Source organism: Abramis brama (genome assembly GCF_963993115.1).
Source record: "Abramis brama genome assembly, chromosome: 12".
In the NCBI taxonomy this organism is placed as follows: Eukaryota; Metazoa; Chordata; class Actinopteri; order Cypriniformes; family Leuciscidae; genus Abramis; species Abramis brama.
In genome coordinates this window covers 12,621,263-12,648,901 of record NC_139974.1, presented here as the reverse complement: position 1 = coordinate 12,648,901, position 27,639 = coordinate 12,621,263, and the positions used below count along the sequence as shown (strand labels likewise).

The window sequence follows — 27,639 nt, the reverse complement described above, 5'->3', positions numbered from 1 at the left end:
TTTGGGAATATTGAATTCCAAAGCATTGGTGGCAATCTTGCCACATCAAGAGTGGTTCCCCAAAGCCTTGTTATACGTGGTCGGGCGAGTTAATGATAGAACAGTGTCTCACATTAGGAAAAAGCCTGTAAAGTGATCATTGTGGCGACTGACGAGCCATAAAGGGAACGGTGCAGCTGGGGATGCGAGTAATGTAACACACACACACACCTGTGCCTGTCACAAACACAGCGGCTTTGTCTTATTATAGCTGGACCTCAGCTCTGTCCATTCTTTCTGTCTTTGTCATTTCATATCTTCCAGTTCTTTCTTCCACAATGGGATGATCTAGTAACAGAAAAGAAGGATAAAAACAGTAGATGGAAATGAAAAGTAGGAATATTATCAGTGAATTTATTGGTGTTGACACCATTAGTTTTAAACTGAATTTTAGGCCCTGAAATCCAATGTAACATCTCTACAACGTCGCCTCATTAGTCACCAAACAGGACTCATGACTGTATTAGGTGAGCTATAATGAGCGAGTGGGTGGGGTTTAATTGAAAAGGGGAGGGGCATGATGCCCACATATATAAATGCCCTCCCACTATCCCTGGCTGAGTTTGGTCTTTCCCCACTTTACTCCCTCTCTCTCTCTCTCTTCCTCTCTCCACGTTCCTCACTTGACCGGCTCCTGTTCCTAGACCAGTAGCCCTCATCTACTGCACCGCCACTTTCTTCTTCTCGTACCGTGAGCCCTACTCAGCGACACCAAGATGGAGGCCATCAAGAAGAAGATGCTGATGCTCAAGCTGGATAAGGAGAACGCCCTGGACCAGGCCGAGCAAGCGGAGACCGACAGGAAAGGAGCAGAGGACAGAAGCAAACAGGTTAGGGGGAAGAGGAAAGGTCAAAGTGATAACCAAAACTGATCTTGACTAAATGGTTTGAGTTTGAGAGCTTTTAATTGAGTTTGAATGATTAGAGAGAGTTTTTTTTAATTATTATTATTTACATACAAATGTAATTCTGATTTGTCACCATTTGTGTTACTAGTTTTAAGGATGTTTCAAATTCTAAAATGTGTAAAATCATAATTATAAAGTGTGTCCTTTGGACTCATAGTGTATAAATTACATTTAGTTAGGCTATTACATTACAATATGTGATGTATAATAACGGGAAAAGAAGAATTTTAAGAATTTTTTTTTTTTTTATTGGAGGAGGCTGAATATATATTTAAAGGGATGGTATGTCCAAAAATAAAAATGTTTCATCATTTACAATCATTTAATTGTTCCAAACCTGTATGAGTTTCATTCTTCTGTTGAACACAAAAGAAGATATTTTGAAGAATGTCGGTCACTAAAGAGTTGAATTGAGTATGGAAAAAAAAATACTAAATAAGTCAATGGCTACCATCAACTTTTTGTAACCAACATTCTTCAAAATATCTTCTTTTGTGTTCAACAGAAGAAAGAAACTCATACAGGTTTGGAACAACTTGAGGATGAGTAAATGGTGACAGGATTTTCATTTCTGGGTGAACTATCCCTTTAAGAACTGGTCACTGAAAACCCATGTTTAACCTCTTGAATTGAAAGGGGTTAATGGTGCTTATAACCTTTTGAAAGAAACACTGTTGACACTTAAAGCATCAAAGCCCCACTTCTCCAATTATTAAACTTTTTCATTCTGGTCTAAACCAAAGGCAACTCATCTGAGCATGAGACAAAGATTAGCGAAATCCATAATCCGGGTCATTTTACAATATTTAAATGTGTTAAGAATATAATGCACCTGGCAGTGCTGACAAGTGTTTAAATATCCCTCTTGGAAAAAGAGCTCCCACCGCCAAGGCTTGATTTGTGAAGTCTGAGATCCTGATCCCAACACTAAACAGCAGTTGCAAGGCTGTGATCTGCCACTGGAATGCAGGGCGGATAAACAGAGTCTTAGCAAGAGATGGAGAAGGGAGTTGTAGATAGGGCTGAGGATGTGTGAAAGATTTGGGTTGCCTGTGAGGGTAATTGTATTGACATTAGGACAAGGAATAGCTTTGGTAAGCTGTGTAACTTAGCTTATCACCAGGAGAAGACTTGGCCAGCTTGAAGTAGAAGTGATTGGGGCACGAGTGCTTGTGTGAATGATGGATGACACTCATATTCCTTTTTTTCTTTCTCCCAGCATGAGGATGAGCTGATTCAGATGCAGAAGAAACTGAAGGGAACTGAAGATGAGTTGGATAAATACTCGGAGGCCCTGAAGGATGCCCAGGAGAAACTGGAGATATCTGAGAAGAAGGCTGCGGATGTGAGTGATTGACGATTGCAAAGCACACAAATGCAACTCTTAAAACTTTATCCCGGGATTCTTGTTGGCCCGCCCCTCCATTCCTCTCATTCTCTCCAATCACTCCTCCACAGCTGACACTATCACTACCTCCCTTTTTGGCTGTGATGTCAACCATCCAGACTCCAACATGTACCCTTAAATGTACTCATACACTAGTTTTATATTGACATAACACATAACGTCTATCTTTAACTAAACAATGTCATATGAACAACCAGTCATAATTACATGGATTGAAATCCAAAAAAGAACTGGCTGTTGAGAGTCTGGCCCTGTCCCAAATGGCACCCTAAAACCTGTCCACACTTTCATGACATAACACCAATTTGACTGTCGGGTAGAGATCTACTGTGGAGCTTGCTTCAGTGTGGGCTCTGCAGAAGTGTGTATCAAGGCCGCAAAGTAGGCATTCGCGAGCACCCTTCTGAAAGCTAAAATGATGAATGGGACACCCTACGGTCTCGTGGACTTAACGGACACGCACACGTAGTGGCCATTTTAAGTCCGCAAGACCTCAAGTGTACATGAAGTGTGCCATTTGGGACAGGGCCTCAGTTGTTCAGAGTTGGAACACTGGTTAAGTTGCATGTTGATGACTCACTTAAAAGAACCGGCTTTTGAGAGTCATTCATTCAGAATCAAACTACACTGGTTTCGTTGTATATTGTTAATTCACTAACAAGAACCTGCTCAAAAAAATAAAAACATTCGATCACAATCAGACTACAGAGGTCACGCTGCATGTTGTTGATTTACTTAAAAGAATCGGTTCATTAGAATCATTTGTTCGGGAATTGAATTACACTGGTCGCAGTGTATGTCGTTGATTCACCAAAATGAACCGTTTCATAAGAATCATCTGTTCAAGAATCAAACTAGGTCCAACTCTTCACAACAAGAACCTGCTAATGAGAGTCATTCATTTGGGAATTGGACACCACACATGTGCCATCGTTTCTGTTTCCAGTAGCGATGTTGTTACGTCACCATATATTTGCTTTGAAAATCTCTGTTAGAATATTTTAAATTTGGTATTCTGTCTTCATCGACGGGCAAATGCACTTTTAAGAACTGTTAACCATACGTCATTGAGCTTTTTATATATATATATATAAAAAAAGCTCAATGATGGACGGTAATTGAGCTTTGAGCTTTAATTGAGCTAATATATATATATATATATATATATATATATTATTTCAAATAGAACCAGTTCGTTCTGAATCGTTCTTGGTTCCCAACCCATCCATAACTCGCAGGAGGTGACAAAAAGTGTGGGTGATACTCATATATTCGTATGCTCATGCCTGAAGGCCTCGGCGAGAAAATTACTACCTCGAGACTGCAAATTTAGCAGGAGGGCCGTAAATCAGTGTTTGAGAGAAGAACACAATGAACATAAGAAAGAACATTCCAGGCACGAACAGACTTTCAGTAGAAGTTTAAAGCTTTAGTAGTTTTTGAAAAAAGAATCCTTTCCATTTTTCAGTGAGGAATTTAAAATGGACAAATATTTGCTAATACTTTCATATGTACATTTCATATGCACCTCAAGAACTCAATGAGAACTTAAAAAAAAAAAAAAAAAAGGCAAATTGTTGTTAATCGCCATTGTGTAACTTGACTCCCTCTTTGACAGCTAAACTAAGGCTGTGCCGTCACGGTCAACCCTGTCACAGCAAGTATGTCTATTATTGCCTGTCGTTGTCCCTTTGTTCTGGGCTCCGGATATAGCAGACACACCTGTTGTCATAAAGTTTGGCCTTCATAAGATGTTCCCCTGACTGAAAACCACAGGCTTTGAAGGTTGTGTGTGTGTGTGTATTTGTGTGAAAGAGAGACTGCTCTTTTTTAACTATGAAAGAATAAGAACATGGGGGAAACCATCTTAAATCAGCCTAAAGTAGTCAAGCCGGTCTGTTGGCTTGGTTTTAAAGTCCCCCTGTGGTGAAAATCCAGCTTTTAAAGTTGTTTATATGCCTATGTGGTGTTTTTAAGACAACCCATATGCAAATTCATAGGTCAGGACCATTGTTGAGTATTTTCTCCTTAAAACGGCAGTGAACCAAAGACAGTCTCAAAAACGCCGATTAAAATCGCTGGTGTTTCTGACGTCACAAACTACCTTGAAACCAATCACGTCAACGTTTGATCGTCAACTAGTGAATCTCTGAGCTGGTGTGAGCGAGTGGGCGCGGCCAATTTGCATATTCATAGAACCGCGTATACTGAGTGTGGGTTGTGACATTACAGTTGTCGCTTTGAAATCTATTTTCATCTCAACCTTGAGTCAAAACTTTACCACCAAGCTATCACTTGCCTTGCTACCCCACACAGTGGGGAAAAAAAGAGTTTAGCAGTAAACCCGTCTGGAGTTTACTGGACTAGAGTTCAATTAGTCACTCATCGTCATGCAGTGCGCGCTTGACAGACAGGCCGACCAGACAGTGATCCGGTTTGAATCAGGGGGTGGATCCTTTAAATAGAGCTCTGAGCAAGCTGACTAACAGTGTTCGGAACAGATATGGTGAAGAGGATGAGGATGGGTGCAACCTTTGTACAAAACTGAGAACTGAAATAGTGCAGAACTGAAAAAGAAGGTTGTCAATTTCTGAGGCTTTCCAAATTAAGAATGGCAGCTGCTGCAGGTGGGTGAGTGGGTATTCTTCCCACTTTATGTAAGTGAGCATGTGTTTATGTGAGTGTGTCTTGGAGGTCAGAATGCCAAGCCATGCATCTTGTCACTTATAACCTATAATGTCAACAGGCCATTAGAGACATAAGCTGCAGTTTACCATCAGACCAGACAAACAGACATATATCTATAACCTCTGTCCGGTCACTTTTAAATTTCAACTCATCAAAGAATCCTAAAAAATGTATCACGGTTTCCATAAAAATGTGTAAGTATTATGTTTTTCGAATATTACCTTTCGTGCAGAGTTAAATATAGCTGTTTGCGAATGTAAAAGGTCTGCACAGCGAATAAAGTTATTTTCTCCTAAAAGAAAGAATCGATTCTGAACTGCTGGAACGAAACGTCAGCAATTCCAGTCTCACTTCCTGTTACACTGTTAACAATGTAACAAATTTTTATAATGCCAGCCTATGGTCTTCATTGGCTGCCTGCGAACAACGTCCCGCCCTCAAACGCTAGTCGTAGCTGAGGCCTGGAAGAGTATGGTTTGTGTTGTCGACGTGTCTGCACTGTGAATCCACTCTTAAAAAGAAAGAGGACTCGCACCGGAATTGATACGGAAAAACCGACGCCATCGTTACTGTTCGTATCACTGTATATTAAGCGCTGAGGAAGCCTTATGGAGCTGAAATTCAGGTATGCTAATCAACGGTTTAGTTTCTGGCACGCGCTGTAAGCTGTAGACCAATCACAACAGGCTGGGCCATCTGACCAATCAAAGCAGAGTAGGCTCTCGGAAAGGAGGGGTTTACAGAGACCGAATCTTCAAACAAACCGTTTTCAGACTCTTCACAAATTAGGTGATGTATATTATGAGAAAATTACATGTTTTTTGATCGTGGATGCATGTGAACCTATTGGAGACCTCCAAAACAAAATGAGTAACTTTAAAATAGCATAATATGGGCCATTAAAGCAGCACAACTGTTTTCAACATTGATAATAATAAGAAATGTTTCTTGAGCAGCAAATCAGCAAATTAGAATGATTTCTGAAGGAACATGTGACACTGAAGACTAGAGTAATAAAGCTGATGTGCATGCGTGTGTATGTGTGAGCGTTTGTGTGTGCGTGCGTGTGTGTGTGTGTGTGTGTGTGTGTGTGTGTGTGTGTTTATATAGCTGAGAAAAAATGTATGATTCTATGAGTGGGGCTCTGCCACAACTGATTGTGACAATGCAGTCTATCTAGATCATCTGGCGCCATCGTCTGGTGAGATGGTGGCAACATATGATAAAAGGGCCTGTCCCAAGTTATGTATGGAGTTTGGAACATGTTCCACACTGGTGAAGGGAGGCAGGAAGGGTGAGACAGGAAATGATGATGCAACATACAGTGCTTGTCTATAGCAGAATTATTCAGGATCAGTCACATTTCTTTACCTTAAACATTGTTTTGAGGTTAAACCTTTTAAGGTCCACCAATATAAAAAGTCTTTGTGGTAAGAATTACAAAATCAGCATATAAAAACCATACCCATGGGCATACTTTTAACAGTGTTAGGACATAGTTACGGATGCCAGATAGATTGCACACTCACCACAAAAAGAGAACAGACAGCATTACATGTTCGGGTTTGCCCAGGCCTGTGAATTCAGTTTATTCACTGGATTCTTTTTTATGACCTCATGCAATCCTGTGGGTAAATTCTATTATAGAATCTCTAGAAAGTCTTAAATCCAAATCACAATGTTTAAAAGATACAATTACGGATTAATCAAATATCTTAATTTCATTAGGTAAAAAAAATTATTCTTATTAGCTTAACGACTTACAACTCAGCATATATATATATATATGTATGAAGAGTTCAGATGCAAAAGCCTCTAAGTGCCATTTGAAATTTTCTTCTAGAATGATAATTTGTATCAAGCTTGTATATTTAAGTTCAGTAACTTCACTTAAATGGCAATGAAGATTACCTATTAATTGTCATTTAAGTGAAATTATTGAACTTAAATATACGAGCTTGATAATTATCATTCTAGAAGAAAATATATATATATACACACACAAAGTTTTGTTTTGTCATTATTTAGACTCCACTAAGACACTGAATCAGAGTTTGTTCACACAAGAGCGCTGTCAATGGAATTACATGACAAGTAAATGATTTACCACTCCTTGTTCTCAATTACAGCCTATAGCCTGGTTCTGGAGTGATAAGACCAAAATAAATCCTTTTAATTGTCAAAAAGCACCAAAATGTAATAATGCATAATAATTTCATAACAACTACACTGTAAAAAAAAAAAAAAGATTAATAAGTTATGACAACATGTTTTTACATTGCTTTAACTCACTAAAATAAGTAAAGCAATTAAAAGTTATAAGTTATACAAGATTTAACTCATTTTAAAGTCAGTTTCATTTTAATTTAAGTTGAAATGACTTAAACATCGAAGTTGATTGTACTTAAAAATTTAAGGCAGCAACTTTTTTTTAGTGGTAGGCTATTAATTAACTGTTTGTGTTGACATTAATTTTGATATGTTATTTTGATTAACATTTACATTTAATTATTTTAATATAAAAGGATGACCGGGAATGTTGTCCAGGGCCCCCAAAAAAAGGGAGACCCACTAAAATCATATTTACTCTGCAAGTGTCCAAGACTCGCCCCAACTCAATTCCTCTCTTTTGACTCTCAAAATGTCTAACATTCTATTGATCACAATAGCCTAATAGTTTCTCATTGATCTACAAGCACATTCCTAGATTAAGGAGTGGCCTGGCTGGAATACCGATGATTTATTTGCCCGACGTCATATACCTGGCAGGACACGTGTAAAACAAGGGGTGGCTCTTCGCAAGAATTACACAGGTCGTGTAAAAAACTACTGACCGGAGATCAACCGTGAACCCGTTCCGCTGGGACTTGACTCTGCGCCGCAGCTGATTCAGGATCAGTTACGCCTCATTCTCAGCCCTTAAACCGTTGGGGACAGGGTGGGGTAATCCGGAAGTGGGCCGAAAAAAGGAAGAGTTTAGGCAACCGAACAAATTGGGTGAAGAGAAAGCAAGGGGAGGGAAAGAAAGACTTCATGACATTAAAACTCATTCATTAATTCGAATGAGAAACCGACCGAGTGCTTGAACATCAAAACGCTCGCTCGAGCTAAATTCAACATTACAAGTCTTCTGGCTGGAGACAATATCTCGTTTCTGTTATTTTTTTTACAAACACTACTGTTTGTATTAAACAAGATTAAAGAAAGCACCGCTGCGATTAAAAAGACAAGCGCGTGAACCATCTGATCCTCGCGTTACTTCCACTCGCTCTGCGTTTGACTTGTTGGCGGGGCGTTGGTGCCTTGGACTTTTTTTTCCTTCCTCCTCTTCTTCGCGGCTCGGTCCACTACTACGCTGCTCGGTTGGAATCTGATTTATTCGACCACACTACACCTAAAGTAATACATTAAAATGGCCGGAACCAACAGCATCGATGCAGTTAAGAGAAAAATCAAAGTTTTACAACAGCAGGCAGATGAGGCAGAAGAAAGAGCCGAGATTTTGCAGAGACAGGTCGAAGAAGAGAAGCGTGCCAGGGAGCAGGTAAGTGTATCATTGTATCAATAGCGATGCTTTTTTTAATCACGTGAAAGTGTCGCATTTATCCGTACAATCGTTATGTTGTATCACATGCGTTTGTGCCAAGCTCGTGCGCTTTTACATTCACACCCAGATCCAACGCCCCATACGATGAATTATGTGTTTGTATCTCTTTAAAACTTATTTCGATATCTAATCATCATCGAGTATGCTTTTAGAATGGCCTGTGATAACGATATGTTCATTCTAAACCATAAAGTCCAAGAAAATATGGGCCGGTTAGATGGTTATTGCAAAACCTACAAGCTAATTGGCGCCTTGACTCATCTTCATTGATGATTTTCATTTGTGCTTATAGGTTTATAGTCCATAAGATCAATGCAAAACTTAGAGCGAGATATATTGGCTTAAATAAATACAAAAATCGTGCGATGACATCTCACTTTGTGTGTGCTTAGATGTGCTAACCTCAGATGGGTTTTAGCTCATCCTCTTAGTCTCACATTGTTGGGTTCTTTTGCGGGTGAGGCCTAAAGGAAGTAACAAAATAGTTTAGCTGTATCACTCATATTGGCTTATTTTTTAAAAACAGAAGCATCCATTCGTGTAATTCAGTGTTCAAATAGTGCTTTTCACGTCATTGGTGCGTTATCATTCGCGTACATTAACATCTGGGTCATCAGGTGCTCATCTCGGCACTTTGAGTTGTTCACGCACGTCATATGGGCATTTAGCAGCCTATTCGAACCTTTGGCAACTTTTATGTGTTTTAATTAAATTAGACACTCGTCTTGGATACATTTTTTTTGCTTGAAGTGGCTTATCGCTCAACCATGCCTTTCGTCTCTTTGGCATTGCGTGAGATGAACTCACCCTGCAGACTTTAGATTCCTCAGTCCTTATTAGGAGCGAAACTCCAGTATTTGTTAGCGGTGTCGTCATATCCGGAAGCCGTGCACGAGCGCTGTTTCTCAGCTGACGAGGCGCGGCCGCGCGGAAGTTAACCTGCTTTTGCGTTTCGGGCCCAATGAGTAAAGCTTCTCAGTCATCTTTGATGTTACTCTATGAACAATGTTAATTTTTTATATTTTTTAAAATAAATGTTGCTGAAGTGCCCCTCCTTAAGTTACACATCATGAATGAAAGGCATGAATGATGGTTCCCTTTCAAAAAAATTACCTCAGGAATTCTAACACCATACTAGTAGTTATTTCAGATACTGCTGCGAGAATGGAACTGATAACCTTGTAATTTTAGGGTTTTTTTCTTAAAAGCATTCTGAAATCTTGACTGTTTGAATTTTTAACTACATATTGTCTAGATATGGCTGGCCCTAAAGGGCCTCAGTACACTGTCAAGAGCCCATTCCCATGATATTTGTGGTTGTTACATTGTTGCTAGGGTGTTGTGGCTGGTTGCTAAGGCGTGGCTAGGAAGTTGCAATGATCTTGTGAATAATTGTTAAGTCTCTACAGTATTTTGATCCAGAAATGTCCATTTCCTTTTTGTCTGTGGGATTTTCGGCCATGTTTTCATGCGTTGGGTGAACATCTTAAAGCCAAATAGTCCAAAAAGTTATAGCACACCTCTCATCATCAGTAAGCTACATGATTTGAGGCATCATTCATGTCCATAGCTCAAACAGTGCAACAAGTTCCACAATGAAATGTTGTCTGGAAGAAGGATTTGAAAAATCCTTAAACTTAGTCAGAGCAATTTTAATAGTGCCGCCTTGCTAAAACAATTTTAGTCATTGTGTACACTCACTCCGCACGTTATTATTTCCCTTTGCAAACATAGTGGTTCCAATCTGCTCAAGCAGAAGCTCCCAAATGATTCTGCCACATGAGGGTTTTCCACTGTCTCACTGGTTCCATTTTCCAATTTGGTCTCCATGTTTGTCGGCATGATCCTTCTAGGTTGTCCAAGAGTTTTCCCACCCTCCTGTTCCTTATCCACTTCACTTCACGATCCCTGTGTGGAATAGTCTATATGTTCTAATCTCAAGTTTGTTTTTGTCATGTTTGCCTTGTAGGCTGAGGCAGAGGTGGCCTCTCTGAACAGGCGTATCCAACTGGTTGAGGAAGAGTTGGATCGTGCTCAGGAGAGACTGGCCACAGCCCTGCAGAAGCTGGAGGAAGCTGAGAAGGCCGCAGATGAGAGCGAGAGGTACGTGCTTTAACATACGTGCGCTTTCAGAGTTATGTTATTTCTACATTCATCCCACCCTAACTTGCCCTACTTTCCTTTTAATTTGCGCTCTCTATGGAATAGAGGGATGAAGGTGATTGAGAACAGGGCTCTGAAGGATGAGGAGAAGATGGAGCTCCAGGAGATCCAGCTTAAGGAGGCCAAGCACATTGCTGAGGAGGCCGACCGCAAATACGAGGAGGTAATATAATGGTGTTATTTTAGGATTATTTGTATACTATTATAGTATTTATTCATATTTTGAATTGTTTTTTAGTAATTATAGTACTTAAACTTTTCTTAATTATATTGCCAAGGCAACATTTAGTTTATTACTTTTTCACCTAAAGTTATTACTTTATTTCCATGAATAAAACTACTTTAAGTTTTAGCTTTATTTATTGACAAGTTGGAATTAATAGTGCATAAATGTTTTACACGTACCAATTGTTCTTGTAAAATAAAATAAATTCCATAACCAGGAAGTATTGATGTGTGTTACAGGTGGCACGTAAGCTGGTGATCGTTGAGGGAGAGTTGGAGCGTACGGAGGAGAGAGCCGAGCTTGCTGAGAGGTTAATCTCGGTTTTAAAATCAATATATACATGCACATAATCCTTGAACACATTTACAGACCACACATACTGTCAGCTTTAGCTCATATTCCTTAGTGTCCATTTAGTCCCATTAAAACTCAAATTCATTGTTCACTCAGCGTGAGAAAATGCCTAATTTTGCATGACAATAGGAATGCTCTACCATAACCATAATCCTCCTTTGTGTGTGTGTGTGTGTGTGTGTGTGTGTGTGTGTGTGTGTGAGAGAGAGATTGAGAGAGAAAGATAGTGTATGAGTGATTTCATTGGCTTGAATCCATCTTAAATTCATATGTCCCTTCCCTTCTCATTTGTGTTTGGGCATGTGTGACCTTTGACCTGACATACCTTCCCCTCCCCACTCAAACTAACAGCCATGTCAAGCAGATGGAGGAGGAGCTGAGAGCTCTTGACCAGACACTGAAGACTCTGCACGCCTCAGATGAGAAGGTATATATCCTGGTTGCAAAAGTCTGTTTACGTGTCGGATGCTATGTGTCCGTTTGTTGGAGATGTACAGACAATTGGAGAATGTTGCCCTCTACCTGGATCCGGAATTTGTATACTTGAGTGAAAGTGTGCAAGTGAACTAGCAAGATAGTCACCATGAAAAAAAGCTAAACAAGAAAAAAAAGACTCCTCCTTCCAGCACTGGTCGTTTTTAATCTGTTTTTTACCTAGTTCATCTTTCCACCCTATCCCTTCATCTTTCCACCTTCCTTTCGCTCATCTAACCATCCACTTCCAGGGATCATTCTTTTGTAATCCGCATGAGTCGTATTTACTCAAGTGGCATGATCTGCATGCTCGCATAACACGCTTCAGTCGCTGTGCATTTTTGTCTTATCTACCTAAATCCGAAGCGTACGTGTTCATGTTCCACAACAAACTGCTTAAAACAGCTCCTGGCAACTTTCAGTTTTAGAATCACACTAGTTTTGCTTCCTTGACACTTAAAATCTGCTCACACCAACCACACAGTAGTGCTCATAGTATAATCATAAATTGGCAGTATGTTATAAAAACCAAGCACTCAAACTACACTACATTTAAGGGGATGGAGCATGCATAAATGAAAATTGTTGTCATGTTCTCATGTTGTTTGAAACTTATGATTTTGTTTCTTCTGCCCTGAAAAACAGATTTTCCTGTTTTTCATACAGTGACAGTGATTGAGGGCCTTCAAGCTCCAAAAATGACCACAAAAGCAGTTAATACAATATGTGCTATATTCTTTGAAGCTTCTGAAGCCATATGAATGAGGAACAGCATTTAAATCGTTATTTGCTGAGAGTCGTTAAAGGGATGGTTCCCCCAAAAATGAAAATTCTGTCATTTACTGATATTTTGAAGAATGTTGGTAACCAGACAGTTGATGTACCCCATTGATTTTTATAGTAGGAAAAAAAAATCAGTCAAAGTCAATGGTGCCGCACGACTGTTTGTTTACTGACATTCTTCAAAATATCATCTTTTGTGTTCAGCAGTAGAAAGAAACTCATACAGGTTTAGAACAACTTAAGGGTGAGTAAATGATGACAGAATTTAAATTTTTGGGGGAACTATCCCTTTTAATTTGTCATCCCCACACAAATATATTTACAGCACATATTTCTGTTGAAATGTTTGGGGTCAGTCAGATTTAAAAAAATTTTTTTTTTTTTTAAAGTCACATTCACCAAATATGTATTTAATTGATAAAGTTTTTTAAAAATGTATTATTGGTAATTTTTGGAGCTCCTCAGTCACCTTCATTGAATGGTCATGTGCAAGCAGGGCTGCAAAGTACATGTGTTTGTGTTTTCAGAAGAAAGTCCTACATAATTAAAATGACATGAGGCAGTGTAAATGATGACAATTTTTATTTTTGCGTGAACTGTCCATCGCAAAACAATTATTTAAGGCCTCTTACTGTTCATGTGTTTAACGTCATCACTCTGCCACTTCTGCTGGCTTGTCTTCATGTCTTCCCTTTGCCCTGTGCCCCTTTCTTTTCTGTTTCCTCCAAAATCAAAACGGCTGCTCTGTATATAGCAAATGCGCTGAGCTGGAGGAGGAGCTGAAAAATGTCACCAACAATCTTAAGAGTTTGGAGGCCCAGGCTGAGAAGGTAGGGTGTGTGTGTGTTTTATTCTGCACGATCTCTGACTGGTTGCAGTGTTCATCCCTTTTCTAACTCTCAAAGGAACTCTGATTCAATCCCCACAAATGTGCCTTGCGAATTGCCTTCGAGGCAATTAAATTTAGGCTCTCTAGTTTCCAAACCAGTGATCTATCCGCTCATGTGTGCATAATATGAGCTTCCTCATTTCCAAGTGGCCTTTTGCCTGATGTACGGCTGTACATCATCACCCATAGCAAAAGGCCACATGTGTCGGTCCAGATTACAGTGGTAGACCATTACATCAAGAGAAAGCTGTAATTGACCACAGGGGCGAAGTAAAGACCCCTTCTCATTTTCCATATCCATCTTAACCTGACGAGATGTTATTTAGCATGCCTGAAGGTCTGTTGCATAATGAAATGGAAGTGTCACCATTTTGGTGCCTTATAGAATCAAGCGCAACCGGTCTCGGATGACTTCAGATTAATTAAGCAGAAGTGATGCCGATAAATGCTGTTGCATGAGATCAACTTATGACACAAGCTCCGTTTGTTTGCATGTGATTTGACTGCATGCTGTGTGTTACGTAAGGGATAATGTACATCCAGCCTGTTATCTCAGAATAAACCCCGACAGGGTGATCAGGTCTTGCATCAGCCTGAATGGGGTTTATTCTGAGATAACAATCGGCTGGATGTACATTTTCCCACTTATTACACGGCTACTTGCCACATAAATAATTAGACACAAAATAGTGATCTGAGTTGAAATATTTTACTAGGTCTTTAAACGCAAAGCTTCTGCGGAGAGAGCAGTTGCTTGCGCTACAAGTTCAAACTAGACGGACATTTAAGGGATACGGTACAGTCGTACCACTTATTACACAGCATTTCACTACATAAATAATTATGGGGATATTGATTTGAGATTAAACAGTTTTAAAATCGTACCTGTTTGTTATCTTATAATCCAACAGTGTACAAAACAATAGTCACAAAATAGCAGCAGCTGCATTTGTATGAAACGAGAGAGCGACGCCACGATACTGGATGACATAATCAAATAACTGTACACAAAATATTGATTAGACTGAGTTTTAATATTTTATTAGCTCACCAAAAGAAAAACTTCCACGAAGAAAAAACGCTCCTAGCAAACGTATAGCGCTGCTGACTTCAGTAACCCGGATGAGCCTGTTATCGGGGAATAACATACCGCTGGATGGTGCGATTGACCAAGTATTCCACAGAGCCGTGTAATAAAGTACTATATAATATTAGGTGGTTCGCTATTATTGGAACCCTTTTATTTCCCTAATGAAATCTATTGTTTGCTGCACGATATGGTTTACGTAAGTAATGATGGTGGTTTAACTTTCTCAAATACAATGCAGGAAGTTTTATATATATATATATATATATATATATATATATATATATATATATATCTGCCTTTTTATATTATAGATTATATAATTTATATGTAATGTTTATGTATATACATCTTTGTGAATCTCTCCTTGAATTCTGAAGTATGGTGGTTTTTCCCTTTCTATCAGACTTGGTGTTTTGTTGATGTTGCAGTTGCATTCCTGCGCACATGTCCTGATCTGTTTAAAACTTTGGCAGAACACAGCGGCAAAATCAGCAATCGTGTCACAAGCCTTGCACAACAGCAGCAGGCCAGGGCTCAGCCAGCCTGTATAGAAACTTCGAGGAAAAAGGGGGGGTCAAAGCATAGACAGCTGCACTACCTTACGTCTTAAGAGCTGTTGTAGAAACATGTCAGTGTTAAAGTGCCATAAAATTGGTTGTCTCTGTTTGAAGTGTGCCAAACCCAAAATACTTAACTCATTGGGTGTTTGTGCATGCCGAGTTGTAAGATTCTCACAAGACCCCACCCCAACTCATATTTCTTCTTTTTCCCTACAGTATTCCCAGAAGGAAGATAAGTATGAGGAAGAAATCAAGATCCTCACTGATAAGCTGAAGGAGGTGAGAGAACTTCTCATGGAAGGTTTGGTTTCTATTAGGGCTGGCGATTTAATGTTATCTTGAGGTTACATGTATATTTAAATGTTTACCAAATTTGGCCTCATAAATGTTTTGTTCCCTGTGTCTTCTGAAGACTGTTCACAAGTTGAAACCTTCTGGAGAAAGGGCTTGCTAATCATTTTATAGGACGCTTTGAATAAAAGCATCTATTAAATGTAAATGCAATTGCAAGGATCTTAGTTGCATATTATTTTGGATCTGTATGCATTTCTTTTTACTTGAATGTAGTTCATTGTTTTGGAGGGAAATTTGAACATGACCGTAAAGCAGCAAAAATTACTTTTTAAAACAAGTGTAGTCCTGCCACAAACTCATGCCATTGGTTATGTTGCACACCAACATGTGTCACACCAATTACAATAATAACTTTATTCTATAGATGCTCATGATTTTTGTTTGTTACCTAGTAGTTTGATCATGCATGAATGTCTTTCCCTGCCAGAGTTATTTACCATTAAAATGTTTGTCTGTAAAGTTTTAGCTTGCGTTATTTTAGTACTTAAACTAAGCGGAAATGAGATATTTCAAGTAATGAAAATAGTTTTTTTAAATGGTTTTAGTTAAACTTAATTCCCCTGTTCTCTGCTAGGCTGAGACCCGTGCTGAGTTTGCCGAAAGGTCTGTGGCCAAACTGGAGAAGACCATTGATGATTTGGAAGGTATGATTCCGTCGTTCTCTTTACCACCAATTCCTTCCATTGGCTATAATGATCCTCTGGTTTTTTTTAATGCTGTTCATACTCTTTTCTTAGCATAATCTCACTGTCCTTTTCCTTTCCTCAGTTACATTCATAATCTTTTTTTGCTGTTTTTTCCTATTTCCTTTTATCTTTCCTTCATACTCTCTCCCTCTTCCGACCTTTTCCTTCCTCTCTGCTCTCTTTCTCTTTTTTGTGTGTGAACAGATGAGCTTTACGCTCAGAAACTCAAGTATAAGGCCATTAGTGAGGAGCTGGATCATGCTCTCAACGACATGACCTCTATGTAAATATTGGCCCTTGCATGTGTGTGAGACTGCTACTTATGGTTTGCTTTTTGTAGGACGATTGAGTTTTGCTGCAATGGCAGATTTGAGTCTCGTGACCAAGCTAACCTAACCTTGAGCTTCATAACCTCTGATCGTATACTTTTACCATACAGTATAAAGCTCAGCCGCAAGGAGTTAATCGTTGACTGGAGCTGTTATTTCAGTTTCTTTTGAACTGCTGCTTTATACGAGTTTGTGTGAATGGCGTCGTGATCTCTGTAGTGTGATTCTAACCCATATACATTTGTCAAGTAACTAATATGCTAACTATGAAATGGTTTCATATTTACCTACAGATAAGGGGGACATTCTGCACTTTTTGTGGTTTCTTGCTAAAGTCCACTTGAACTGCAAAAAGACATGTTTTAGTTTATTGCTATTTATTTAGCCTCCATTAAACAGGCCAGATTTACTCTGCCTTTAAGAGTTTTTATGTAAATGGCCTCTGTTTTGAGCATCCTTAATAGTTAATTAAGACTGACTCTACAATGTTTCTGGATACTTAATAGTGCTGCTATGCAAATGGGAGTGATCATATGTTAATGTAATAATAGTTGGACGTCGTAACTCGTTTTATAGCTTACTTTCTATTGGCTAAATGGGTTTTTTGGATTGTGGAATGACGTCATGTAGACTAACCTGAATAACCATATTTTCCATGATATGTCCCCTTTAAGGCTCTCATTTACATAAGGATTTTATCCTGAAATTGGTATTTTGAGCTAGTTTGTTTTAGAGCTGTGGCTTTTATTGATGTTGGTTTTAACATTTGTTCTTAACTGCTTGCTTGTTAAATTTGCGACTTTCCTCATTCTGAAATGTAGAAATATTCTCACGAGGTATTTACCATTGGTGTCTGTTTACAGATAAAGAGTTTCTGGACTGTTCTGTGGCTGACTGTGACTTCAAGAAATTCTTCTTCATCTTGTCTGACTGTCAATATTTCTTGGATCTCTCTTCTGATCTTTTGTGTACACTTCCCTTTTCATGTACTTGTATCCATGTGCTTGTTTCTGTAGTCTCCGTTTCTCCATTTAAGCCCTGTTCTGTTTCTGCTTTCTCTGAATTTCTGTTCTTTAGATATTCATCATCTGCCCCAACATCTTCCTCTTATCTGCATCTAAATGTATTCAGAGATGTGTGTTGTTCTTTTGTCCCTGGTTTTGCTCTCTTTTGCTGTATTTTTCATGCCTTGTGTACATGTTTATTGAATGGAGGAAAAAAGCTCTGCTCTCTTTTAAATGTCTGCTTGTCTCTTATTGCAATGTGCTGGTGTTAAGCAACCAAGCATTTGCCTATTTTAGATTGTGCATGAATAATATCTTATGGTTGAAAGATAAAAGCTTGGATAAATTCTCTTTCGCTGATTGATTAGTCATGAGTTTTAGCTATGAGTTAAGAATATCTCTGGTGCATAAGGATATAGACTTGGAGGTCTGAAATTAAGAAAGAAAAAAAAGCTGAAATATTTTTTTTTTTACCATACATTTTATGTACAATTTGCCATCATATCTAAGCTAACTGAAGGAAAGAGTTTACATGCACAATCTTAAACCATTTATGGTTATTTTCACTTTTTAAATACTGTTTCCTTGCATTAAGTTTAATGCATTAAGACCTAATAAGAATTTACAAACTGGCTCTTCTTTTGGCTAGAAATATTTGATTCTTGCTACCCATTCAAATCGGTTTCTCTTTTCCAAGAAGGAAACTTCCCATTTCAAAATGGAAACTGGTTGCCAAGATGGTTGAACATCTGTGAGCACTTTTGAGAAGTTATTTAAACCATTTAAGCAAAAGTAATGCGATTTTGTTATAGAAGGATGAATAAATGTTTGCGGGAAATTTTAGCTATTTGCTGAAAACGATCAGAGGCCTTGTTGAAAGTTACTTCTGAAAAACAAGTACTTATATTTCTGAAGTTCTAATGAATGGCCTCATGCAATTGAGCAAAATTAAGACTTTCATTCAGCTGTAAGTTCTCTTAAAATTGGTTTATCAGTGCTATAGTAAAAGCAAAGCATTGACATGCCAGTGTTGCACAATATTAATACTGGGTGAGTGTTATCGACAGTGTCTGCCACCATAAATTTGAGCGGTTTCACAATTAAGATTTATTAAAGGTGCTGTATGTAATTTTTCACTGTACAGAAACGTAAAAATACCATATGTTTGCAGAGAATTAGGAAACATGCTAATTTCAAAGACTCGTTTCTCCGAAAAACAATGCAACAGCCAGTTATTTTACTTTGAAATGTGTGTTTCTTGTAAGAGTTTTTGTTTTGGTCCATGTGGTCCTGCCCTGTGCCAATTGACCCAATAGTATTTCGACACAGAGCGCCAGTTGGCAGAAAAAGCAGCGTATTGCAGCCATGGAAGCCACCAATCGAGCTGGGTCAGATCATAGATTCTACCAGATCTAAAAAGCCTCTGCAATAGGGGTGTAACGGTTCACAAAATTCACGGTTCGGTTCAATACGATACACTTGTGTCACGGTTCGGTACGTTTTCGATACAGCAAAAAGAAAGAAATGCCAGAGAATTATTATTATTATTATTATTATTATTATTATTATTATTATTATTATTATTATTTAATTAAAACTAGCATAATAAATAAGTTTTTATTTTTATTTTTTTACTTTGGGCATTGATAATTGAGCTATAATTGAGTCTTCTTAGGAGCATATAAAACAAAACAGCTCCTTGGAAGAAAATGAAATGTAGCCTAATATTGTAGTAGTTATAAACAGGTTTATTTTAGTTCAGATTAACATTTGAGGGCAGCAATTTTATTCATAATGTCAAAATAAAACCGACGTAATGTTACTTGAAAGCATTATAGCCTACTATTCCTGCCAAACTTCCATGGTTACAGTTAGTGTTACTGCAGTAAATCCATGGTGAATGTTGCAGAACTGTGGACAATGGATAGTTCATTCATGGCACAATGTTTCTTCCTGGTTTCCACGCTCTGTTTGATCCGTTAATTACAGAGAAAATGTGAATGTTTGTCACTAGATCTCGCAGCAATGTTATTACTTAAGTGGCGAATTAAAATGATTTCTTTACTGGATCTCTTAGCGCTGTGTAGTAACAGTGTCGCTTGAACAAGATCGGATCGCGCTGCTTTGGTCCAAACTGATAAACGGTCCGTCAACCACACAATAACGAGTAGCTCAGTTTCGTTCCGCTTACCTTACGTTTGCCATTTGATGTTGACAATGTTGTTGTCGCGCCAGCGTCTCTTACGTTATGAGCGCGCTTGCCACGCGCGACCCGCCTACATTTGAAATAATGAAATTTTGTTTGGCAGGAAAAATGGTCCAACGAACCATTCGGTTTGAAAATGCGTACCGAATACCGAACCGAAAGCCTCGTACCGAACGGTTCAATACGAATACGTGTATCGTTACACCCCTACTCTGCAATAAAAACATTGCAAATGTTTACATTAGCTGATCAACTTGCAGTGTAAGGCTCGTCTCTTTCCATTGTTAATCGCGCTCCTTCCTTTTGCATGTTCTCAATATGGCAACCAGTGAGCATTGAGTCTCTCTCCACTGCTTGCTGTCAATATTATATACTGCACCTTTAAACCTGAAATGGTATGCAAATATAGTACTGATGGAGAGGATTAGTAGTGGTTGCTTAAAGTCGGCATGAAATAAGTTCATCCTATACACAAAAAATATTTGGACCTTGTAATTCTTAGTCAAAATGTCATAACTCAGTCTTCTGGATGGTGGACTTCTCCAATTATTTAGTCCACTTAAACCCTGCCCCTTTCTTACAATCGACTGCAAGCTTTCATTCAGATCTGCCACCATCCAAACAACAATCGATGAATTGAACCAAGTCCCAACCCTACTTTTTTCTTCTTCTATAATATGCTTCACTGGGATGCGTTTCACAATTTGGAAGAAAAGATCTGTCGCTACTTCCGTTTCATTGCAACTAACTTTGTATCAGAATTTAAGTACTAGAAGGGCTGCCCCCGACTAAAGACTTTTCTAGTCGACTATTAGTCATTCATTTAAGCCATTAGTCGACTAATCGCACGTTTATTTTCAATTGATTTACTTAAATGTATACTGAGGGAAATGCTAAACCATAATGAGCGTTTAATATAGCCTATTCCGAGCTCAAGGGCTCGCATAAAGCTTGCTGCAAAGCACTTAGATATGTTGGAAAAAATAGCATGGAGACAGTTTATTTATTAATAAACCAGTGTTTTCTGTGACCGTGTCGGCTGGAAAGATGAAGTTGACGATGCTGCCTCCGCCTCGCCATCTCCACAGTATAGAGAGCATAGAAATAGAGAGAAATGGACCTTTTATACATATTACATAAGCAGAGAGTATTTATTTTTGTATATATAATACATTTCAAGCTTTCTATAGATTTATATCTTATGTCTTTGAGGCAAGTAAGCCTATATGCTGAGTTTCGGTTCATTTTTGTGACACGCTCCAGTTCAAGGAGACCGAGGCGGCAGAAAAAGCGCATCCTGTTTGTTATCTTTATTTTAACAAAGGCACAGTTTTTTTTTTTGCTAGGGTTAGGATTACACAAATAAAAGTAGATAGTTTGGAATGATGTATTACTCTAATCTGTATGACCAAAAATGGTGTATTAAGTAGTTTCTGCTGTTGTCAGGAAAAAATGCAAGGGATCGCGCCTGCGCCTCCATGTCATGAAGCACGCTATACTTTAGCCTCCACACTCCACTCAAACACTTGGATATGCGCATATTTATCTAGGTTAACGTTAAAGCGAGCAGCTTTTGAAAGTTGCTACTTGCATGTTTCAAACGATAAGCCATATTTGACTAACGTTTAGTCGACTGTTAGGGGCCAGCCCTAATTACTAAGGTTTAGGTAAGCCCTAATTACTAAGGTTTTCAATCTGATGCCATTGGTGAACAGTTGTATAGTTGTTTAGAAAACCATCTATACTGGTACTTCATGAAGGAGGTCTTCACCATACATCCAAATCAAACCCCTATTTAACAAATCATGTACAATGTTGTATTACAATTTGATTTTGCAGTTTGTTTCACTTGCTTTCCTTCTGGAATTTTTTTTTTTTTCATTGCAGAGAAACTGAGAAATGCTAAAGAGGAGAACGTCAAGATCCATGCTACTTTGGACCAGACCCTGAGCGAGCTCAACAGTTTCTAAGGAAGACCTGGAGACAAAAAAAAAGCCTCCTCTTCCCTTCCTGACACCCTCATCTCATTTTTTTTTCTTTGTCTCTGCACTTCTGATTCTGCTGTTTTTCTGATCCCGTTCTCTTGTTCTACTGGAAGACGGGCTCACCAAACCAACCAGCAAAAATGCTGTGCCTCTCAATGGTTCAAAAGTACTTTAATCTTTCTGGAGCCCTTAATAGGCTTCACTGCTCATCTCCTCAGAAAATCCCAAGTGATTTCAGGAACAAACTACTATGGTATTCTTAAAGTGTCAAATGTTGCATGCTAGCCCTGGGGTAGCATTTTTTTGTTTTTTTTTGGTTTTGGTCCATGATCAGAGCTTTACGATTGTGGCAAGTTTTTTCACATCAGCCAAAACCCTCAATTTTTCCTTAATTTTACTGAAGGGTGATTTACTTAACATTTTGTGCCATAAAAGCCATCTTGGCAGTCTCATGCTTGGCTTTAGATCACTCTACAGTAATTTTGTCCTGTTGATCCTGTGACGCAGGATGTTTTTGCTGGTCTTGTTGGTGCCTGATTCACTGCTCTCCTCTTACCACTTCACTCTTCTCATCCTGCACAAGTTTCTGCTGCCTGTTTGTCGGCGTTACAAGTTTTGGGACCAAAACCACACCGTATGGTTTGTAACAGTATGCACAACCATGCCGTGAGGGCCATTTATTTTTTGTCGTTATTGTTTTTTGTTTTAATAAAAGCCTTTGCTTCTATTTGAGTTTTGTTTTTGAGTAATATATGTATTCATTGTTTGGGTTTAATCCCCCTGCATATTAACACAAAAGTATGGCAAACCACTATGTGAAATGCTGCACTGTTATGGGCTTATGGTGGGCATCTTTTGAGCAGAGGCCAACTCATGGTTCCTTCACTCACTCTGGTGGCCTGGTTTGGTATTTTTACTTTTTTTGTTGTTGTTGTTTTTTTTTGCTTTAAAGAGCCATATTCTACCCAGGGAAGAAAGGTTGAGGATTTTTTTTTTACCGTGGGTTCAAAGCAGTGGCACTGCCAGATTCTTAAGGTCCAAAAGCCGTGCAGATCTAAATATGTATTATGAACACAGTAAATGGGAGTGAAAAGTAACACTTAATAGTATAAAGATTAAAAAAGGGTGAACACACAGTTCTAACTGGAAAGAGCCCACAATGATGTGTAATCACTTTGTTACTGTCTGTATCTTGTGTAATGATACCTAAATTCTTTTTTAAATAAAGACCATGATTTTTACTGTCACCGAACCACTGTGTGTGTCTGGATTATCTGTAGTGTGGTTTCTAGAAAACAAAGACTGAATGTTCACACACCCTCACTGATATTTGTCTAGGGATGGACATCAGTTTGTCGGGAAAAAAATTCTTGTTTGACCTTTTAATTTTCAGTTATGATAAACACAAGGATTTAAAACTTATTTCAGATGAAAATAACTAGGATTTTGACAAATGTAAACAACATTCTGATAAATATTTAACATGACATACTTAAGTGTTTGTCATTAAAATACAGTACAGTACTAATCTATTTCAAATAAATTATTTTGAACATTCTAATCATAAAAGAATCCTTACTTTTTTTTAATCATGTTATCCACAAATAACTTTTAAATGCATAAGAATTGTTTCTCAAATCAGCATATTAGAATGCTATCTGAAGGATCATGTGACACTGAAGACTGAAGTAATGCTGAAAATTCAGCTTTGCATCACAGGAATAAATTACATTTTAAAATGCATATGAAAATAGAAACTTTTGAGCAGTATGGCCCGGTTTCACAGACAGGGCTTAGATTAATCCAGGATTAGGCCTGAGTTCAATTAGGGCATTTAAGTAGCTTTTATCAAATTTCTGGTGTGCGTCTTGAGATAAAACAATGGCACTGACATATTTTAAGATATACCAGAGCAAGCTGCTTTCCGTTAGAACGGTTTAAACATGCATTTTAGTCTGGGACTAGGTTTAAGCCTTGTCTGTGAAACCAGGGGTTAGTGTATAATTTTTTTTTATATGGGCAAACATAGTGTGTGTACTTGTGTACAAACTATCTTTGTGAGTTTTAGACCATCAGAGTGAGGACAAAAAGAGTAAAGTGCGTACATTTTGGCTGGTCCTCACTTTCTGAGACCGCTTTAAAGGTCTGTTTGAGGGTCAAGACTTGGTTTTAAGGATAAGGTTATAATTAGATTAAGAGTTTGGGTTAGGTGCTTAGTTGTGATGGGTAAGGAGCTAGAGATTGCATTGTCAATGAATTACCTCCTCACAAAGACAGATGTACAAGAGTCTGTGTGTGTGTGTGTGTGTATTATATATAAATGATATTTTGCATTTGTGACTTCAGTAATTCAGTCTAGTAGAGTGGGTCGTTCTCTGATTTCCACAGCAGCCCATCTGAAGCTCGCAAGCGGTTCTTCCCTCCAAATAGACAGGGAAGTTTATGGTTGGCCTTCATCACCACAGCAACTGTGCAGGAATTTGGTTTTCTAACGGCCTCGCACCAGGGCGGGTAATCGACTGGCTGCTTTCCACTAGAGGACAGCAAAGAACAATGAGCTTCAATATCAGCTACATACAGAGAGGGCTTGTAGTCGTGCAAGTATGCGCTTTTGAGAACTTACTGTTCACAGCAGCCCACTCCAAAAGGCTCGAAACACACACACTGGAAACATTCGTCATTTATCCAGGACTCCCCGATGTCAAAAACACGGCCTTTGTGTTCACAGCTGGCTGAAGTGAAAGAGTGACTATTACCACTTTAAGTAACAGATCATTTGATGTACATTCAAACTGCTTTTTTTTTTTGTTGGACTTAAACATTTTTTTTTACCGTATTTCTTTTCTAAGATCTGTGTTTATCTGAACCCTTTCCTTTGTATTGTTTAGTTTACCTTTTGCATTGAAGTAGCATTCTCCTCCTCCGGATAGTCCATGACAGAGCTGGAGGATGTTAACCACGCAAAACACAGCTAGCAAAACGTTCATCTGACTTGTCTGCATGTCTAGAAAGAAAAATTTAGCAATTGCACATTTATTCTCAGTTACTGTGAGCTACTAGTGATATTTTTGTATTTACAAGCATTTATGCAATTAAAAGCACATGAAATAGCAAGCCATTTTCTATTCCACTAATAGTAAAAGGGATACTGTAAGAATACCACAGGGAGTGCTTGTAACACTCTGAAAAATGCTTTTATGAAAAAATAGTGTTGCTTGTAGAAAAAAAATAATACTTTTAGCTCTGTTTGGTATTGTTTGTGATTTCAAAATAAAGTTAAATCTAAATGAGCATGAGCATAAGCAGTGCAGAATGGACCATTACAGGTTTTACTTTGTACATTATCAGAATGTCAGATCAGATTATTATTGGATAAAAATAGTATACTACAAGATGTTTACAATTTATCTAAAAGAGAGAAAGGGAATGTCTAAAATTCCTCAGAAATATTGCAATTTTTTCCTGATTTTGCAGTATTTGTCATAAAATGTGTCATATAGCTGTGTGTTTGGAATATATTACCAATTTATAATAAAGACTGCTTGCTGAAGCATTTTGTATTGTGTTGTCTTTTATTATTTGTTTTTTATTTCATTTTTTTGTTATGCATTTAATGCATAATAATTGTATCTTTTTTATTTTCATCAAGTGGGTTGCATTTTTAATATTTTCTTATCTTTATTATTTTACTTGTTTTAATTTGAAGCACTTGGTGCTTGTTGCAATGCTTTTTTTTATTGTTAAGACTTTGAACTGAATTCCTTGTATGAAAGGTGTTATCAAGCCTATTATTATTATTTTGCATGTTATCTTGATAATGACTTTTTGAAAGTTGATTAGTCCTTTAGCATTGCATTTTTAAAGAGATCATAATTATGAGTTTCTTACCTTTTAAGATCTGTAGGTGTTCCCGTCCTCTGTCCTGGTCTGGTGTGTTCTTGTGTTCTCCCTGATGCTCAGAGTCTTTATATACCTCCATCTCTCTCCTCTCATCTTCACCTCTCCCCCCACTCTGTCATTTATGTTTATCCTTACTCTATTCTTTCTCTCTTTTCTTTCTTTCTGTGCACACAGAATGTTTTACGGCTGATAAGAGGGGTGAGCCTAAATCGCCTAAGGACTATTCTCATTTAAAGTTTACTTGAATTATGTTTTTATATTATATGTGACCCTGGATCACAAAACCAGTCACAAGTAGCATGGGTATATTTGTGGTAATAGCCAACAATATACATTGTATGGGTCAAAATTATCGATTTTTCTTTTATGCCAAAAATCATTAGGATATTAAGTAAAGATCACGTTCCATGAAGACATTTTGTAAATTTCCCAGCGTAAATAGGCTACAAATAACACATATTTTTGTGTTTGTGAATACAGCACAATCACGATGGTCAACTTTAAAGGCAATTTTCTCAATGTTTCGATTTTTTTTTCCAGATTTTCAAATAGTTGTATCTCAGCCAAATATTGTCCTATCCTAACAAACCATACATCAATGGAAAACTTATTTATTTCTATTTTTTATATTATATATATATTATGTAATAGTATAAGCCTTGTTAAAAAATGGGCACAAAATTTAATAAACTATGAATTATGTTTTTATTTTTCCAGTTCTTATATATAATATTATATATTTTTTCAAACACATTTGGCAAAAAATGGAGAATATACCAATTCTAAGTCTTGTTTCTGTTATTGCACTAATTACAGTACATTTCTTGTTTAGTTATTTATTGCTTTTTCAGTGGTTACATAATTGTAACAATACAAGACAGGTGTCTGCTTGTGGTTTTTAGTTTGCCCTTTCAAAGGTCAAAGGTCACATTATAACTTTTAGAAGCTGATGATATTCGACTTCACATCGGAGAGGTCACCCATGCAATGTATTGTTTTATGTCATCAGGGTTGACGTCACAGACACTAAGTCTGCATGTGTGTGTGTAAACAGCGTATTTACACACAGTATTGTCTCTGCATGAACAGAGATAAAACGTGCCGTTGTGTGTTACACATGACATGCACACACAGGCAAACATGCCTGCGGAATATATGACGTCAATGATGCTCTTGTGTGTCTGAGTCGATGTATTTTGTTGTCAGTCATTAGTGATTATGGAAATCTGTTACAGTCTTTCTGCCTGTGTATTGTTGTGGCATTGAGATACAGATAAACTCATTAGTTCAGGGGCTTCAGATAACAAAGTGTAAAGAGATGTTTGGGAAGACAAGATTGTGTTTGTCTAATTGTATTTTATTGTCTGTCCTGTAATCTTTACAGCACCGCTAATGCAAACACACCTGCTGCACAGTATTGTTGCACACACACAACACATACACACACACATGTTGGGTTTCCATGTTTAATGGGGACTTTCCATAGACAACGATACTGTACAAACTGTATATTCTATCCCCTATCCTCACTTTCTGCATTTTCTTTTCACATTTTCAAGAAAAAAAACATAATTTCTAATTATTTATAAGCCGTCTTGTTCCCAAATGTCCCCACGAGGTTAAAAATGACTGGTATTGTGGGACTCACACCACAAACTCTTTATGCAAATTATAAGTAGGCCATGACATAACAATCTTAGTGTAGACTGGATTTGTTCGTCAAACAGAAACTAAAAGAGGTGATTTATGTTTTGTAACTTCTTTGAAGTTACACTATCGTTCAAAGTATCAAGTTTATTTTTGAAGTTTGCGCCTCTTATGCTCACCAATGCTGCATTTATTTGCTCAAGAATACAGAAGCAGTAATATTGTGAAATGTTTACACTCACTTTTGATCAATGGAATGCATTCTTGCTAAATAAATGTATTCATTCCCTTTAAAAACTCCAGACTTTTGAACTAAATCAAATATGGAATATTACAAAA

At 37.9% G+C, this 27,639-nt stretch overlaps 2 protein-coding genes across 9 annotated transcripts; one reads left to right on the top strand and one right to left on the bottom strand.

Annotated features, from left to right (window-relative positions):
* The first annotated feature begins 597 nt into the window (after positions 1-597).
* tpm3 (tropomyosin 3) lies at positions 598-23,005 on the top strand. 8 transcript variants are annotated; one of them, XM_084130280.1, is made up of 10 exons: positions 598-869; positions 2,167-2,292; positions 10,620-10,753; positions 10,859-10,976; positions 11,279-11,349; positions 13,405-13,480; positions 15,406-15,468; positions 16,118-16,187; positions 16,434-16,512; positions 17,422-21,649. In XM_084130280.1, exons 1-10 carry the CDS (start codon positions 756-758, stop codon positions 17,423-17,425), a joined length of 855 nt encoding a protein of 284 aa, XP_083986406.1. In that variant the 5' UTR covers positions 598-755; the 3' UTR covers positions 17,426-21,649. The 8 variants fall into 8 exon arrangements, with proteins under 8 accessions (XP_083986406.1, XP_083986404.1, XP_083986405.1 ...); XM_084130278.1 differs by lacking the exon at positions 13,405-13,480 and adding an exon at positions 11,745-11,820 and having other exon boundaries at positions 17,422-19,118; XM_084130279.1 differs by lacking the exons at positions 16,434-16,512; positions 17,422-21,649 and adding an exon at positions 21,656-23,005.
* On the bottom strand, positions 22,487-25,747 carry LOC311093133 (prostate-associated microseminoprotein-like). Its single transcript, XM_084130286.1, has 4 exons — positions 25,642-25,747; positions 24,647-24,757; positions 24,377-24,485; positions 22,487-24,286 (listed from the first exon to the last, which is right to left on the bottom strand). The coding sequence occupies exons 1-4, from the start codon at positions 25,730-25,732 to the stop codon at positions 24,109-24,111; spliced, it is 489 nt and encodes a 162-aa protein (XP_083986412.1). The 5' UTR covers positions 25,733-25,747; the 3' UTR covers positions 22,487-24,108.
* Positions 25,748-27,639: the final 1,892 nt, after the last annotated feature.